At 30.2% G+C, this 15,872-nt stretch overlaps 1 protein-coding gene across 5 annotated transcripts in view; it reads left to right on the top strand.

Moving 5' to 3' along the window:
• Positions 1-15,872, top strand: part of LOC117176755 (dynamin-like 120 kDa protein, mitochondrial) — a 24,700-nt gene that overhangs the window by 1,177 nt on the left and 7,651 nt on the right. Inside the window, exons 3-17 of one of the 5 annotated variants that reach the window (XM_033367038.1) lie at positions 1,669-1,686; positions 2,563-2,583; positions 3,427-3,562; positions 3,737-3,868; positions 5,746-5,790; positions 6,251-6,337; positions 6,412-6,569; positions 6,666-6,829; positions 7,764-8,028; positions 8,126-8,317; positions 8,409-8,593; positions 13,839-14,000; positions 14,073-14,260; positions 14,336-14,550; positions 14,636-14,893. In XM_033367038.1, coding sequence (XP_033222929.1) covers positions 1,669-1,686; positions 2,563-2,583; positions 3,427-3,562; positions 3,737-3,868; positions 5,746-5,790; positions 6,251-6,337; positions 6,412-6,569; positions 6,666-6,829; positions 7,764-8,028; positions 8,126-8,317; positions 8,409-8,593; positions 13,839-14,000; positions 14,073-14,260; positions 14,336-14,550; positions 14,636-14,893 — 2,226 coding nt within the window. Of the gene's footprint in view, positions 1-1,668; positions 1,687-2,562; positions 2,584-3,426; positions 3,563-3,736; positions 3,869-5,745; positions 5,791-6,250; positions 6,338-6,411; positions 6,570-6,665; positions 6,830-7,763; positions 8,029-8,125; positions 8,318-8,408; positions 8,594-13,838; positions 14,001-14,072; positions 14,261-14,335; positions 14,551-14,635; positions 14,900-15,872 lie in introns of those variants that run through there. The other 4 variants (XM_033367034.1, XM_033367036.1, XM_033367035.1 and 1 more) reach the window with 4 other exon arrangements.

Here is a 15,872-nt window from a genome sequence, read left to right as displayed (position 1 = left end):
TTCTCCTCACTCAAGAGAATTTCTTGTAACAATTTCCATTCCTCTAAAAAAAACTATAAAATACCCAGTGGTGTAGTTACGAACTTAGATAAAATTTAGAAGTTAGAAAATCCAACTAGATTTTTGTGTAAAAGTTAATTTATTTATTAAAAAGGCTACTATTATTTGATTCCAAATTTAATTCCTTTGTTGAAAATGCAGCTATAGAGTTAAAAAGTAATATTTTTTTAAATCAAAACCTGAACTACCTAGTAAAAAATTCATTTTTTCAGTTGAAGGTTCATCTCTTTCATTACAAATTTAACTATTTTAATGAAACTTCGTTTCATGATTGTTTGACAATAAATGTTTTAAACTGACAATCAAACTTCCATTTTTTGTTAGAAATTGATCTTTTTCAGTTAAAAATCTAACTATTTGGTTAAAAACGTATCTTTTGTTATTTGAAAGTTCAACTTTTTAGTTTAAAGTATGACTTTTTGATTGAAAATTCGTCCTTCTTTTTCGTCGCAAATTTACCTTGTTCGTGAAAATTTTAATAATTCTCTTGGAAATTCGTTTTTTTTTGTTCAAAGTTATTTTTTATCAGTTTTTACCTGAAAATTTAACTATTCCATTTTTGGTTGAAAATGTATGCTGGTTATTATATAAGTTGCAAATGCATTTGGTTAGAAATTCAACTATTTTGTTAAAAATCTAATTATTTTTGAAAAATAGAACTATTTTTTAAATTTCATTTCTGTTAAAAATTCAGCTGTCTTAAAAAAAATCGTCTTCTTGTCTTGAAAAATTGTACTATTTGGTTCAATCTTCAACTATTTTTTTGCAAAACTTCTCTTTTACTGGAAAGTACAGTCTTTTTGTGTTGAAAATTCAACTATTTTGTTGAAAATGCAATCTATTTCGGCTTACAATATTAGGAATTTAAAGTGTTTTGTATTGAATTAAATATTTTATTTAAAATTAATTATAAAAGTAAAATCTGTCTTTAGCCAACAGCTACGTGGTAACTTGAAAATTTGTCTATGTGACAAGAAAGTAGCTTGGCGCCGCCAGACCTTAAAAAAAGTACCCTGGCGGCGCACAGTAAGTTGAAATAAAAAAGTTACATTTAGAACGCAATCATGCACCGATTATATATTTTTTATTATTTGAGGACGAAAATTTTCAGAGAATGGTGAGAGTAGATTTAGAAATTTCTTTTTAATTTAATTTTTATATTAAGGGCATGTGTCAAACTCAAATACCTATATCAGCGACCGGGGCCATCCATATACCACGTGGACACTTTGGGGGGGGGGGGGCATGGCAAAATTCCACGCTTGTCCACGAGGGGGATCAGGGGGGTCGAGCTAGAATCCACTTGGACACTAAGCTAATTCGAATTTTTTCAGCCAATTCATCGCTCCTTCTGGACTTCTTATAGTCCGGGAGCTCGCAAAATTCTATGGACGTCATTTTAGTACTCACTAAAATTTCAGATTTTTTTGTTTTCATAGTCAACAGTTCAAAATTCTTTGACTGACTTACAGCTGTTAGTGTATTTTGCATCAATTTATCGTTAAATTAGTCAAAAATTCGAGTGAAAAAACGTCATTTTAGTACTCTTCAAACACACAAGGAATGATTGTTTGGATGCTAAAAACTAAAAATAAGTTTGACTGGCAGCTCCTGAGTGGTGCCAAAGTTAACTTGGAAACTTCCAAACATGTCAAAAATTCGAGTGAAAAAACATCATTTTAATACTCTTCAAACCCATTGAGGATAATTGTTTTGGTATACAAACAACTAACAAAGAATTTGACTGGCAGCTCCTGAGTAGTGCCAAAGTTGACTAACATTTTAATCAGCAACCGGATGAAAGTTTTGTCCTTTTCATTAACTAAAATTATCATCTATAGGATACTTCTATAAAAATAATATGCATATAAAAAAAGAAACGGCGAAAATCCCACTTTTTATGTAAATTCACAGCTCGCAACAATGGGTTTCAAGAGTACTAAAATCACGTTTCTTGACTTGAATTTTTGGCATGTTTGACAGCCTGCCAGTCAACTTTGGCACTACTCAGGAGCTGCCAGCTAAACTTCTTAGTAGTTATTTGCACCTAAAAAATCATCCCCAATGGGTTTTAAGAGTATTAAAATTACGTTTTTTCACTCAAATTTTGACATGTTTCACAGTCTGTTAGTTAACTTTGGCACCACTAAGGAGATGCCAGTGAAACTTATGGTTAGTTTTTAGCATCCAAACGATCATTTCCCGTGGGTTTGAAGAGTACTAAATTGACGTTTTTTCATTCGAATTTCCGACCAGTTTAACGATAAATTGTTGCAAAATTCACCAACAGCTGTTAGCCAGTCAACGAGTTTCGAACTGTTGACGTATGAAAACAAAAGAATCTGTATTTTTGGTGAGTACTCAAATGATGTCCATGGAATTGTCGCGACCTCCCGGACATTTTGAAGACTAATAATATCTATATTTTCATAAAATACGTCCACGTGGACAACGTACGGAGGGGGGGGGGGGATTTGTCCAAATTCCACGGCTGTCCACGAGGGGGGAGGGGGGAGTCAAAAAGTGGTGAAAAAATGTCCACGTGGTATATAGATGGCCCCACCTCACTATATCAATTCCCTGCATTTTTTTTAGCTTGTGCCATTTTTTTAAACTAAAATTTTTATACGATCGCATTGTTTTTTATGTAAATTTAATAGATATAATTTTGTAACCAAAGTTCATAAAAAAATATCACTGTCAATATGATGTAGTAGCTGATTCCAGTAACGGGATATTGCATTTTTGGAATCACTTATGTCACGTTTTATCAAACCTCGTCAATAATTAATTATAAACAAGGAACTAATGAAAATACAAGAATACCGTTAGTTTTCTGTTTTCTCAAAATAAATACGATGAAAAACGCTTATTTGACCACAAATGCCTAAAATTTACATTTGCTCATATAATTCGTTCATAAAATGAACAAATAGCGTAAAATGGCAAAACGTTTTCTGCCAACATCATTGTCATTATAATCAAAAAAATACAAGAAAAAACGATTTCTGTTTGCTTAAAAACGCCTTATGTGTAGATCTTTTTATATAATTTGTTTATAAAATTAATCAATGTTGTTGCATAACGAAATTTGGTCAGATAATGCCATTGACAATATAATTTCAGCATGGTCAGAAGAACAAATCATCTCCTTTTGCTAGAAAATGCCTAAAATGTGAATTTGTTTATAAAGTAAACTAATAATAATTCATTTTTTCCCTTAAAAACGCCTTAAATGTGCATTTGTTTATAAAATTTGTTTGTAAAAGAAACCAATATTGTTCCGTTTGTCATTTTGAACATCACTGAAAATACCCACATAAAGTCCATGTTCTCACTTCAATTCTAAAATAAAATTGATCATAGAAATACGAAGAATGGAAAGATGGCTTACCAGATATGAGTTGGATCAACAACATAATTCCTAAGGAACAACAGTGGCACGATAGTGCACAAAATCTCTTGCAATTGAAGGACAAGCTGTTGGGAAATGTGCATATAGGTTCGTAGATGAATAGTTTCCTTCTAGCCCTGGACTTTGAATACAAATCTTAGAATGATTATTTATGCGAAAGATTGAACTGTAAAGTTTAGGCTTAAAAGACTTTAGTAAATAATCCTCAATTGAAATTCTGTGTATAATTGTTTGCTGTCAAATGTGGGTGACTGTAAACAGATCCACGATTAAAGGAGCTTGGGGAGGCAAAATATCGAGAATATAAGAGGTGGTTTGACCAGAGGTTGGACAATGCAATTAAAGCAGCAGAGAGCCGCCAATACGATGTGCAAAATGGTGACTCTTCAAATCGTGAGTCACTTTGATTTTCCAGAAGCTCTGGTGACCTTGTATAATCCTGCAACCCAAACTCCTGAATCCTGATTGTTATTTTATTATTCTTTATTTTTCCAATCTGTCTCACCTTTTTTCTGTACCTTTATTATTTAGGTGAGTTAAAGCTACTCGATATTTTTTAGAAATTTCGGTCATTAATCTTGCCTTATAACATTTTTAAAGAAATTTGTTAGATACAACTTATTTTAGATTCTTTTATTTTTGACAAAGAGCACTAAATGTACATACTTTTTTCGGCATTTAATAATAATAATATTATATTTCAAGTTATGATAAACACATGCTTAATTTGTTGAAATTCGAAAGATAATTTATTTGTTTAAAGCAGGTGTGTGTTTGTGTTTTAAAGGTACATTAAAGTTGAAAAATCCTTTGGTCCTTTAAGCCTACAAGTTCACCATTTTTTGTTTATATTGTTTATTATGTTTCAAAATAAACAAAAATTTTAATTTTATCTTATAAAATGAACACAGCAAGCAATTATTTGCGATGAAAACTAGGGTTGTTCAAAGAAGCTTTTTTCTAGGGGAAAAAATTCGATTCCAAATCCGAAAAAAGAAGTTGCATATTTTTTTTAGACACATTTATTTCAACAGGTGCCGCTGGGCACTGGAAACGTTGTGTGTAAAATACGCGGGGAATAATAACTTTTTAGGGTTTTTAGAATAACTTATATGGATTTGGGAAAATGTTACCTCGTTTAAAAAATATTTTTTTCTCAAAAAGTCGGCTTTTTTATGATAGAAACAAAATCAAGGTTACCTTTTTTATATATTGTATACGTTTTCGATACCTGATCCTTATCATATAACAAACCCTTGTTAATTTAAACCATGTTTATTCAGGTAATTTGGATTTTGTTCTCTCTTCTGCTATAAATATAACAACTAGTAATTGTTGAAAACATGAATTTTATTTTTTATATTCCTAATTCTTTAAACAAATAATAATAAGTTATTTCTAGTATTTCATTTTGTTATTCTGGAGAAGTCATTTTTTTCTCTTATAAAATAGAGCCTACAATGCCTTTTTTAAATTGCACAGCTTGAAATATTAGCTTTATTATTGAACAGAACCTGTTTGTTAAAAGAATTTTTATAGGAAATTCAAATATAATTGTTTATATAATTGCATATAAGTATATAATTGTGGTATTATCTACTTATTTTTGAATTTATAAATACTGTTATGCAACGTAGAGTAAAAGTTTGTAAGAAAAAAACGAACTTTTCCCAACTTTCCTAAAAAAATATAATAAAATAATTTTTCGTGGGAAAGTCCTCTGCAATGTCTCTAATTTTTCCGTAACATTTTTCCAAATCCACATAAGTTATAACAAAAACCGCCCTAGATTTTTTTCTACGTATTTTAGATGAGAAATTTCGAGAGCCTGGCGGTACCTGGTAAATTCAAAATTGTGCAAAAACAAAAATATGCAATATCTATTTTTTAAATTTTGGAATCAAATGGAGGGTCTCGTTGCCCTCCATTACGAAAAAATTCAATGCATTTTTGAACCACCTTAATGCAAAATTATATATAAAAATTACTTGTAGCTAATTTAAAGACTACTTTAATTATCATGAATATTTAGTTATAATTTGTAGTCATAAGCTATTAAGCTACGGAATACGATCTATGCTATAAGCAATGAGTTTATAAATCTGCAAATACAGATTAGATTCATTCAACACAATCACACATCTGCTATACTTGCGCTGGAAGTTTAATTGAAAATACGTAACAATTTTCGCTACATTTGCATGAATGAACCGGCCATCCTTTCACTCTATTTTCTTTCTTTAATGTATGATTTGGTCTGTTCTGTTCAGGTATGTTTGACGTGATCTCAACCGTAGCAAAACAAGTTTACTCAGGTGTGTAAAAAGTAAAAAACATTATTGATTCTCTAAAAACATTGTCTGTCCATTCAGCATTTTTTTCACATTTGCTCTGTTATGCTATTTTTATTAGACACATTAAGAAAGTGAAGCCCGATTCTTTTTGTTTACATTATTCATTTTCTTTTATGAAACAGACAATTGAAAGAAATTCGTTTAATAGATTGAATACTGAATGGGACAGACCCGTTGCTTTTTATTTCATGCATGTCTGCACTTGATCAGTTAAAAAAAGTGTTAGTGGTTTTATTAAAAAAAAATTAAGTTCATAGATTTATTTGAATCTTGGTCACTTAATTATCCTTCAGATAGTAAGGCAGATTCATTTTCTCATTCATGGAATTGTTTAAATAGAAATAGAGAGGTAAATTCATGATTTTAGATTAGGGTTGGTATGCTTTGATAAAAGTTGTTAAATATTTATTTTTAAAAGCAGATGCTAAGGAGGAAATTCTAAAGAGTACAGTCGTTCATGCACGTCCATTGCTGAATGAAACTAACGAAGATGAACGACGAAAAGCTCGTAGGTATAATTATAGCAATTTGTTTTATTTGACAGATTTGGAAGCCAAATAATTTTGGAATTATTATTTTTAGAATCTTCACAGCAGAGAATAGATGCGATGCAGGATGAAGTCATGCAAATGCAGTTGAAGTATCAGCGAGAATTAGAAAGGTTGGAAAAGGAAAATAAAGAGCTGCGAAAACAAATGTTGCTGCGAGGGAATCAAAAATTTAACAATCGAAAAATCAAAGTAAGTTTTTAGTGATTAGGTACGTTTTCCAGCATTCTATATTTGCAGGTAATGATTGAATGCATATTATTGATGATTATTTTCCCTATTTCCTAGAAATCTCTTATCGATATGTACAGTGACGTTTTGGACGAACTTAGCGAATACGACAGTGGTTACTCAACAGCCGATCATTTGCCTCGAGTTGTCGTAGTTGGCGATCAATCCTCGGGAAAAACCTCTGTTCTCGAAATGATCGCCCAAGCGAGAATTTTCCCTAGGTAAACGTCGTCAAGTTTAACTCAACTTAATTGAGGAATAAATAATCATTATAATTTCGCAGTGTAATTCATCTATTCGTTATTTCCTGAGCTTCGGATTTTACATTTTCGACTTTTTTCGACTTTTTAAAAAAAATTGGTTAAAAATGGGGTTATTTTAATTTATGACAATTATTGAGTGAACATTTTAAAGTCGAAAGTGTCCGAAATCGAATAATTTCAAATTCAATGATGAAAAAGTGGATAAATTTATTTTTCAATCATACTGTTTCAAAGTATAATTTTAAAATTAATTCATTAATTGTTGATATATTGTTGAAAGAGTTCTAAAGTAATTATTTTGATTCAATCATATCCAAAAATATACAGTATCAAGTTAAAGCGTGCAAAGTTAAAAAAGCTTAGAATTGAACCATTTTAAAATAAAGAAGTTATAAATTTAACAATGTTTGAGTGTAAATGGATTAAAGAATAACCAAAAATAAATAAAAATATTCATATTTTCTTAATGTCAAAAGCTTTAAAGTTTTCTGTTTTGAAAATAGTTCAGATTAGAAATCATTTTCAATAATTAATAAGGATTCAAATGGAAAAGATCCGAGCTTAGAAACGAATAATGTTAAAATTAAATGGAACAGAGCATTGAAATGTTTCTAATTTGAACGAGGTTAAATAAAAAAAAACTAGAACCTAGAAATTGTTTCGAATTTAAAAAACCTTTATATTAACCAAATTTGTAATTCAGGTAACTCAAGTTCAAAGTGCATACTGTATATAAACTATAAACTGATATAATTTAAAAATACTTTCAGGCTACTGTTTTTCGACTATTTTTCAAATTTAATGCCACTATTGACACTACTTTTGATCCCTGAAGTGGGCCCGAGACCTGAGTTTTGCCATAAGAGGAGTGTTTTAAAATAATGTTTTTCAGGGGCGGTGGAGAAATGATGACAAGAGCTCCAGTTAAAGTGACTTTGAGTGAAGGACCTTATCACATTGCCCAGTTCAAAGATAGTTCGAGGGAATTTGATTTAACGAAGGAATCAGAATTGGCAGACTTGAGGAGGGAAGTAGAACTTCGTATGAAAAACAGTGTTAAGAACGGAAAGACTGTTAGCCAAGATGTTATTGCCATGACTGTGAAGGGTCCTGGACTCCCTCGAATGGTTCTTGTCGATCTGCCTGGTATCATTAGTGTAAGATAATTTTTACGTTCTCATGTTTCCGAATCAGAATCTTTTGAGTAAGCCATTTTCAAACAAATTTTGAATTTTCGATTTACTTTTGTTGCAGACAGTCACAGTCGATATGGCAGAAGATACTCGGGATGCGATTCGACACATGACTCAGCAGTATATGAGCAATCCGAATGCAATTATTCTTTGCATTCAAGATGGTTCAGTGGATGCTGAGAGAAGTAATGTGACTGATCTTGTTTCTCAGATGGATCCTTCTGGCAAGAGGACTATTTTCGTTCTCACAAAGGTAAAATTCTTTCATATAAAAAAGGGTATTTCTGGTGTTGATGACTGTTCTAAAAAAGACAAATCTTTTATACGTATAATCAAATTATCAGGTGGATATGGCAGAAGAAAACTTAGCGAATCCGGAACGTCTAAGGAAAATACTTTCAGGAAAACTGTTTCCTATGAAAGCCTTAGGTTACTTTGCGGTCGTCACTGGACGTGGGAGACAGGATGACAGTATACAAACAATAAAAGATTATGAAGAGAATTTCTTTAGGAATTCAAAACTTTTTAAGTATGTAAATATTTTGCTAATTTAAACGCTTATTGATCACATGCTTTCAGTTAAAAAATTTGAAGTTTAGCAATTTCAAATTATAAATTTTTAAAGAATAAGTAATTTGAATTGAAGCGTAGAGTGATTAGAAATGAAACGATTGTGCATTTATTTTCTTATCTATTTAGTTAAAATTTATGAATTTATGAAATTTATGAATTTAGTTTAAATTTGAATTGTTCAGAATTCTAGATTTTCAAGTAATTGCGGAATTTAAAAAATGTCCAACTGAAATATTCAGAATAGAAGAACTTGAAACTGGAAGCCTTTTAAGATTTTGCAATTAGGATTTTACGCTTCTAAAAGAAAGAGTTTAATTGGAACCCATAATAACCCATTTCAAATTCTTGGTTTTTAAAATTAAATAATTTTGAGTTTGAAAATTACAAGACTGACAAATCTTAAACGACACATTTTTAGAAATAAATTATATAAAGCTAAAATATTTTGAAATATAGTAACAGCTAAATTTAAAAATATAAAAAACTGAAACATTTGAAACGAAATCGCTTAAAAATGGTTGTAATCATTTAAATATAAGTTGAATCAGATAAAATGGATATGCACGTGTTTATAATTGTGTATTTAGTAATACTCCTAATTAATCACTTTTAAATAGTGTACGTTGCCGCGGAGAATTAAATTAACATCTAAATATATTAACAAATTTTTTAAACGTTAAAGGAGAGAAATTGTTTGAGAATAGACAAATTTTAAATAGAATACTTTTTTACATTCTCAACCATAATGAGAAGGTATTAGTTTTATGTGTAAACTGACTCTTGCGGATTTTATCAAATGTCGACGTTTTGAGGCTCACAGAGCCATACAAAATAATTTTTACGTCGGTGTCTGCCTGCCTGTCTGTCGTCGTCGTAGTTAGAGCTTTGCCAACATTTTTGAGACCACTTGTTTGAAGATTTAAAAATTGTATCAAGAGCTATTTATATTACACAAAAATACGAACAATTTATCCCCATGACTTTTGTTTGATAAAATAAAAGTTACCAAAGTTATTGGGAATGGTGGTCGACCATTGGGCCACCTGGTGCCGAAAACGAGGACTAGAAAGAGTAGGTACAATTTTAAAGATGTATTTTAATTTTTGCATAAGTGTTTTTACGATTGCTTTGTGAAGTTTAAAACAATGATTGAATTCTAAAAACAAATCTTTTAAGATAGCATTTTAGAATCTTTTAAGATAGAATACTGAAAACAAATCTTTTAAGATAAAGTTTTCATCATGTATAGTGAAAAAACACATTTTTGTCAAAAAAATTTCCACATTCCAAATTTTTTCCACATTATGCAAATAATACGAATAATAGACTATTGGAATTTAAATATGAATTATAATCTAACTTTTAGATCAGATTTTTAAATAGTAAATATATCATTAATAAATTAATAAAAATTTACTTTGAGTTCATTTTTGCTTGAAAATAAGTCGATTTAAGTTTATAATCTGTTGAAAATCACAATAAATAGTACAATAAAGGGGTTTTTTGTAGAAAAAGATTTCTATCAAAAAATGTGTTTTTTCACTGTATAAGGTGTAAATTCCATCTAAAACCTTTTGTTTCTGATTAAGAATTATTTTTAGTATCCAATAAATACTTTAAATTCCAAAAAAATCGATAAAACACTTTTATGCACAAATTCAAATCCATCTTTAAAATCATACCTATTCTTTCTAGTTCGGATTGTTGTCACCATGTGGCGTATCGCAGTTTAGCCATTCCCAATAGCATTTTCAAAATCCAAAATACCAAACGAAAATGGACATTCGGACAAAAGTCAAGAGAAGAAAAATTTTACTTTCTGAAGGCCCTACAATATTATCTTAGTCACTTTTTGAATTTCGTGTAAAAAAATCGAAAATTAAAATTTTGATCGCACAAAAAATAATGAATTATTACATTTTGATCCATAATGAGAAGGTATTAGTTTTATGTTAAACCTGTCTTTCGCGGATTTCTTCAAATTTCGACGTTTTGAGGCCATATTTATACGGGATAACTTTTGAAAGAATAATTGAATTGTATTATCTTAGTAAATTTTTGAATTTTGTTAAAATAAATCGAAAATTCAAATTTTGATCGTACAATAACTAATAAAAAAGAAATAACTCCATTTTGTGGCCAAACAAAGCAAGATACGAAAAGAGATAGATCGACAAAAATTGTGCACTTAAAAAATCTCTACAAATTTGGCATAAATTACTTTCTTATAGGATATGTAGTTTTTGTTTTATTCGTTAAAAACAACATTGAAAATAAAAAAATTTAATTTGTGTACAAACGACATCAGCTACGAGCATACACGAGACATATATTCAACCAAAAAAGGTCTACAAACTTTTTACGAATATTTCTTGTATAGGAAGCATAGTTTTTGTTTTAGACGTAAAAGATTACCTTGAAAATAAATTTTTTTTAGGAAAACGATACAAGGTAAGAAAAAAAAACAATTAATAGACAAAAATTGTTTATCCAAAAAGGATCTACAAATTTGTTATGCATAATTTTAAGGAGAACGAGTTTATATGTTTCAGCGGAGCTAAGAATAAAAATTAATGCAAAATAAGAAACAAATATTAAAGCAATCATGATAGATATAATTATTACTTTATTTTGCAATATTTGCATAAGCAATACCAGGCATAATGTAGAAAAGTTTACCTTTTGGACGAAATCTAGTGCGAAGCACGAGATGCGTGATGAGAATGTGTTCGCTAAATCCGAAAGTGCTTTAAAAAAGAGAGTTCACAATCACGAAATTACAGTTGTCGATCCGTTGACCTTTAATTTTAAAAGGTCTGTGAACAAATGTGGGAGAATTGCAAAGTAAGTGCGCGAAGCGCGAGAATCAACAGTCGCGTTTAAACTTGGGAGCCGCTCGCGCAGCGCGCCATGGGAATTTCCCCGTGCTTTGGGCAGATTTTATGTTAAAAATAAAAAATTTAATAAGTCTTAACCCTTTAACGGCCAAGACTAGAACTTGTTGAGTACAAATTCTCTAAGAATTCAGGAATCGTGCATGTTAATTTCCTGATCAATTTTTGCAATAAAATTTTGGTTTAGTTTTTATAATTTTCTCGGCTAGTATTTAGGGTTAAAAAGATTTTTTATGTTAACAACCGAAACATGATAAAATTCTAGAGAAAATTAAGGGGAAGTCTATCTTTTCACTTGGGACCTGTTGAAGCTGTCAATTTTATGCTGTTAGTGGTTTTTCTTTGACTGCTACAATCTTTACTTTTCATCTCTTTACCTCTTCATCTCTTTTCTGCCTTATTTGATTCCTTCTCTTTTTTAAAATAATCTCCCTTATTCTGCACATAAGACCGCAAAGAAAATTACTTTACCGTTATTTTATTATTATTTAATATGTGGAAACTGAAGACTTAACATTTTAAAGCTTAAAACAAAATTTAAGAGAATTATATGTAATTCAATTTTTAAACAATTTCGAGATTTAAACGCCTAGGGCGCGCGACTGTTGGTTTTCGCGCTCGACAGTATATTTATCTCGCGCTTCGCTCTCGATAATGTATTTACCGCGCGCTGCGCGCTCGACTTTTCTGCACAGATTATTTAATATCGAAAATTAACATTTTAATTTTCAAGCACTATGAACAAGTGTACAGAGAATTTTGGAATCATGAAAAAATGTGGTCTCAAAAACTTTGAAAATACGCTCATTTTTAGAATGTTTATCCAAAATGGCTGACCAACGAACTTGGCATCGTAAAAACTTGTTTTTTGGATGCAAGGGGTCTCAAAACGTGAATTTTGTCAAAAACTAGGAAGGGGGTCGAATTTTGCACAAATCTAATACCTTCTCTGATAAGAATGTATTAACATGAAAAAATAACAAATTATTAATTAAATTTTTGAAACCTTACACACGAGACGAAAAAAAAAATTAAATGACAAAAATTATAATTAGAATGTGCCCACGAAGCGGGCAGATTTTTTTGTTTTTTACTGTTAATCATGTTTTTCATGATTAGAGCCAAAACTATACATCCTATCATAAAGTGGTTGATAACAAATTTGGAGATCTTTTTCAAATGCACAATTTTTGTCTCTTCATCTTTTACCGTATTTTGCATAGTTTGGCCGAAAAATGTAATTTTTGGATTTTTCATAATTTTTTATGCTGTCAAAATATGAAATTTTGATTTTTCAAAAAATACAGTATTTAAATTAAAAATGTAGTATTTCCATAATTTAAATTGCTTCAATATCCAATAAATCTATAATAAAATACAATGCATAAGAGATATAAATCAATACGAATCTAAAGCAAATTTGAAATTGTGCTCATGAAAAATTGGAAATAAATTAAAAAATTTGAAAGGTATAAAATTGTGCTTTTTGCAATAGAATTGATTGGAATTCAATAAACGGACTTTTGTTCTAAAATGGTCAAAAATTGTATAATTTGCAATGAAATATTCATCCTTTATAGTTAAATAATTTGAAATTGAAGGCGAGACAAATTCATTCATTTCAATTTGATACTTTAAAATTGGTCGAAAAACTTGACTTAAAATGTTTGAAAATTAATAATATTGAAATGAATCCTTTAAAATCATTCAATTTGATTTTATATTCCAAAATATGATTTTGAATAGAAAGCACTCTATTTTAAAATGTTTAAAATTGTAAAATTATAAAATTAAAGCCTTTTTTATTCTTATATAATTACAACATTATAAGTTAAGGAAATGGGAAATCAAAGATCGAAATTTTGCAAATTTAAAGCGCTTCAAGTTTTATAATTTTTATTAACAATTAAAGCATCAAGAAATCGGAAAATTTAATGTTTTTCATAATTGTTTCATAAGTATTTCATGTTTCAATAGCTCAATCCTGTACAATAATTTTGAATGATAGTTGCAGTGCTTTTTTTTTTTTAATCTGCCGAATATTAATTGAATATAAATAGAAGCGATTGAAATTCAATAAACGGACATTTTTAACCATTAGGAATTAAACGATATTTAATATTATTGAATGTGAAAATTTGAAATTAGAAAGTTCAAAAGGGAACAATTTCCAATAGTCTTATGAATTTGTACGCTTTAAGTTATGCATCCTTTTTCTATAATTGTCTATAATATCTAGATATATACTGTTTAATTATTATATTATTCCAATATTTATCCAATTAGATACATTTATTTATTTTACAGGGATGGTTTAGCTATGTCTAGTCAAGTTACCACCAGAAATTTAAGCATGGCTGTAGCAGAATGTTTCTGGAAAATGGTTCGTGAGACTGTGGAACAACAGGCAGATGCCTTTAAAGCTACGAGGTTTAATCTCGAGACTGAGTGGAAAAACAATTTCCCACGGTAGTAAAAAAAATTATGGTCGTAAATTTAGATAATCTGAAATTATTCTAAAATCTCGTTTCCGATTCGTAGGTTGAGGGAACTCGACAGGGACGAGTTGTTCGAAAAAGCAAGAGGGGAGATTCTCGATGAAATTGTTAACTTATCACAAGTTTCACCAAGACACTGGGAAGAAGTTTTGATGTCGAGACTTTGGGAGAAAGTTAGCATGCACGTTTTCGAAAATATTTATTTACCAGCTGCTCAGAGTGGCAATCCCAGTAAGTCTTAATTTACTTTCTCCGTAATAAATTAATAATATTCTCAATAATAATATTCTTCATAAATTTGTTCAGGTACATTCAATACAACTGTGGATATAAAATTAAAGCACTGGGCAGAACAGCAGTTGCCAGCTCGAAGTGTAGAAAGCGGATGGGAATGCTTGAAACAAGAATTTCAGAAGTTCATGTCCCAGGCGAAATTAAATCCAGATCATGATAATATTTTCGATAATTTGAAAAATGAAGTTGTGAATGAAGCGATGAATAGGCATACGTGGGAAGATAAGGTAATTTATAAATTATTTAATAATTGTCTAAATATTTCGTTCTTTCCGATGCAAAATTACCTTAAGTTCTTAACTTCACCATCAGGCTTCCGACATGCTACGAGTAATTCAACTAAATACACTCGACGATCGAAATGTGAACGATAAGAGAGATTGGGATCAAGCAGTTCGGTTTTTAGAGAACTCAGTCAAAGAAAAACTACATAGTACGGAGCAAATACTGCGTGAAATGTTGGGCCCAAGTCGCAAAGATCGCTGGCTTTACTGGCAGTATCAAAACGAAGAGCAGCAAAAACGAACAGCAGTAAAGAATGAGCTTGATAAAATTATTTACGCGGACAAGGTAAAAGTAAGACCCCGCCCCAAAGAATTTAAACCTCAACTTTAATTTTGAGGGGTTGATCACTTTCTAAATCTGATGTACATCCCTTAGTGAATTCAACCCCTCATTTTCTTTCTTATCACTCAGTTACAGGCCTCGGACTCATCGTACTATCGACACTGTTTGACATTTTTTAAATAGTTTTGTCAATAGTTTGCTACTCTTTCGAAAAAATGACACTAAAGACACTATTTTCTAAAAATGTTTGGCTAATGCCATTATTTCTTTACTTTCATTAGAAAATATTCATGAAAATTTTCGCTAATTGGCTAGCCATCTCAACGAATCACAATATACCGGTTTTTTTCTGAAACTTTTGAAACACGTACTCCACTTTGTTAGGGTCCATAATTTTTGCCCCCCTTCCCGAAATTTTACGTTATTTTTTTTAATTAAATGTGTTTTTGTAAATTTAGTTAGGGGTTATCTAAAAATTACATTAGAGATGGGGGGGGGGGTAAATCCTGTTATTTCTTATGGGTTAATAAATTAGCTATATTTTCAACTAAGTAGTTGAATTTTAAACGAAACAAAGTGAATTGTCAATAAAAATTCCGATAGTTGATATTTTAACTAAAAAAATATTTTCATTAAAAATTAAAAAATGTTAAACTGAACCAAAAAGGACGAAATTCCAACAACATAGTTAAATCCTGAATCAAAAAAGATTACATTTTGAACCAAACAGGTGAATTTTTGACCAAAAAGATGAGCTTTTTACAAAACAGTTGAATTTTCAACCAAATAGTTACATTTTTAATCAAAAAGGCGAATTTTCAACTAAGAAGATTAATTTTCTACCAGAAAGACGAATCTTCTATAAAACATATACTTTTGTAACCAAATACGAGGGTAGTTCAATAAGTCCTTAGAATGACCAACAAATGGCGCGCGAATCGCTCCAAATCATCTGTTTTCAGTCAGCACCACTCCCGACTAG

The sequence above is a fragment of the Belonocnema kinseyi genome, chromosome 7, assembly GCF_010883055.1.
Source record: "Belonocnema kinseyi isolate 2016_QV_RU_SX_M_011 chromosome 7, B_treatae_v1, whole genome shotgun sequence".
Classification (NCBI taxonomy): domain Eukaryota; kingdom Metazoa; phylum Arthropoda; class Insecta; order Hymenoptera; family Cynipidae; genus Belonocnema; species Belonocnema kinseyi.
This window is presented reverse-complemented; position numbering and strand designations above follow the sequence as displayed.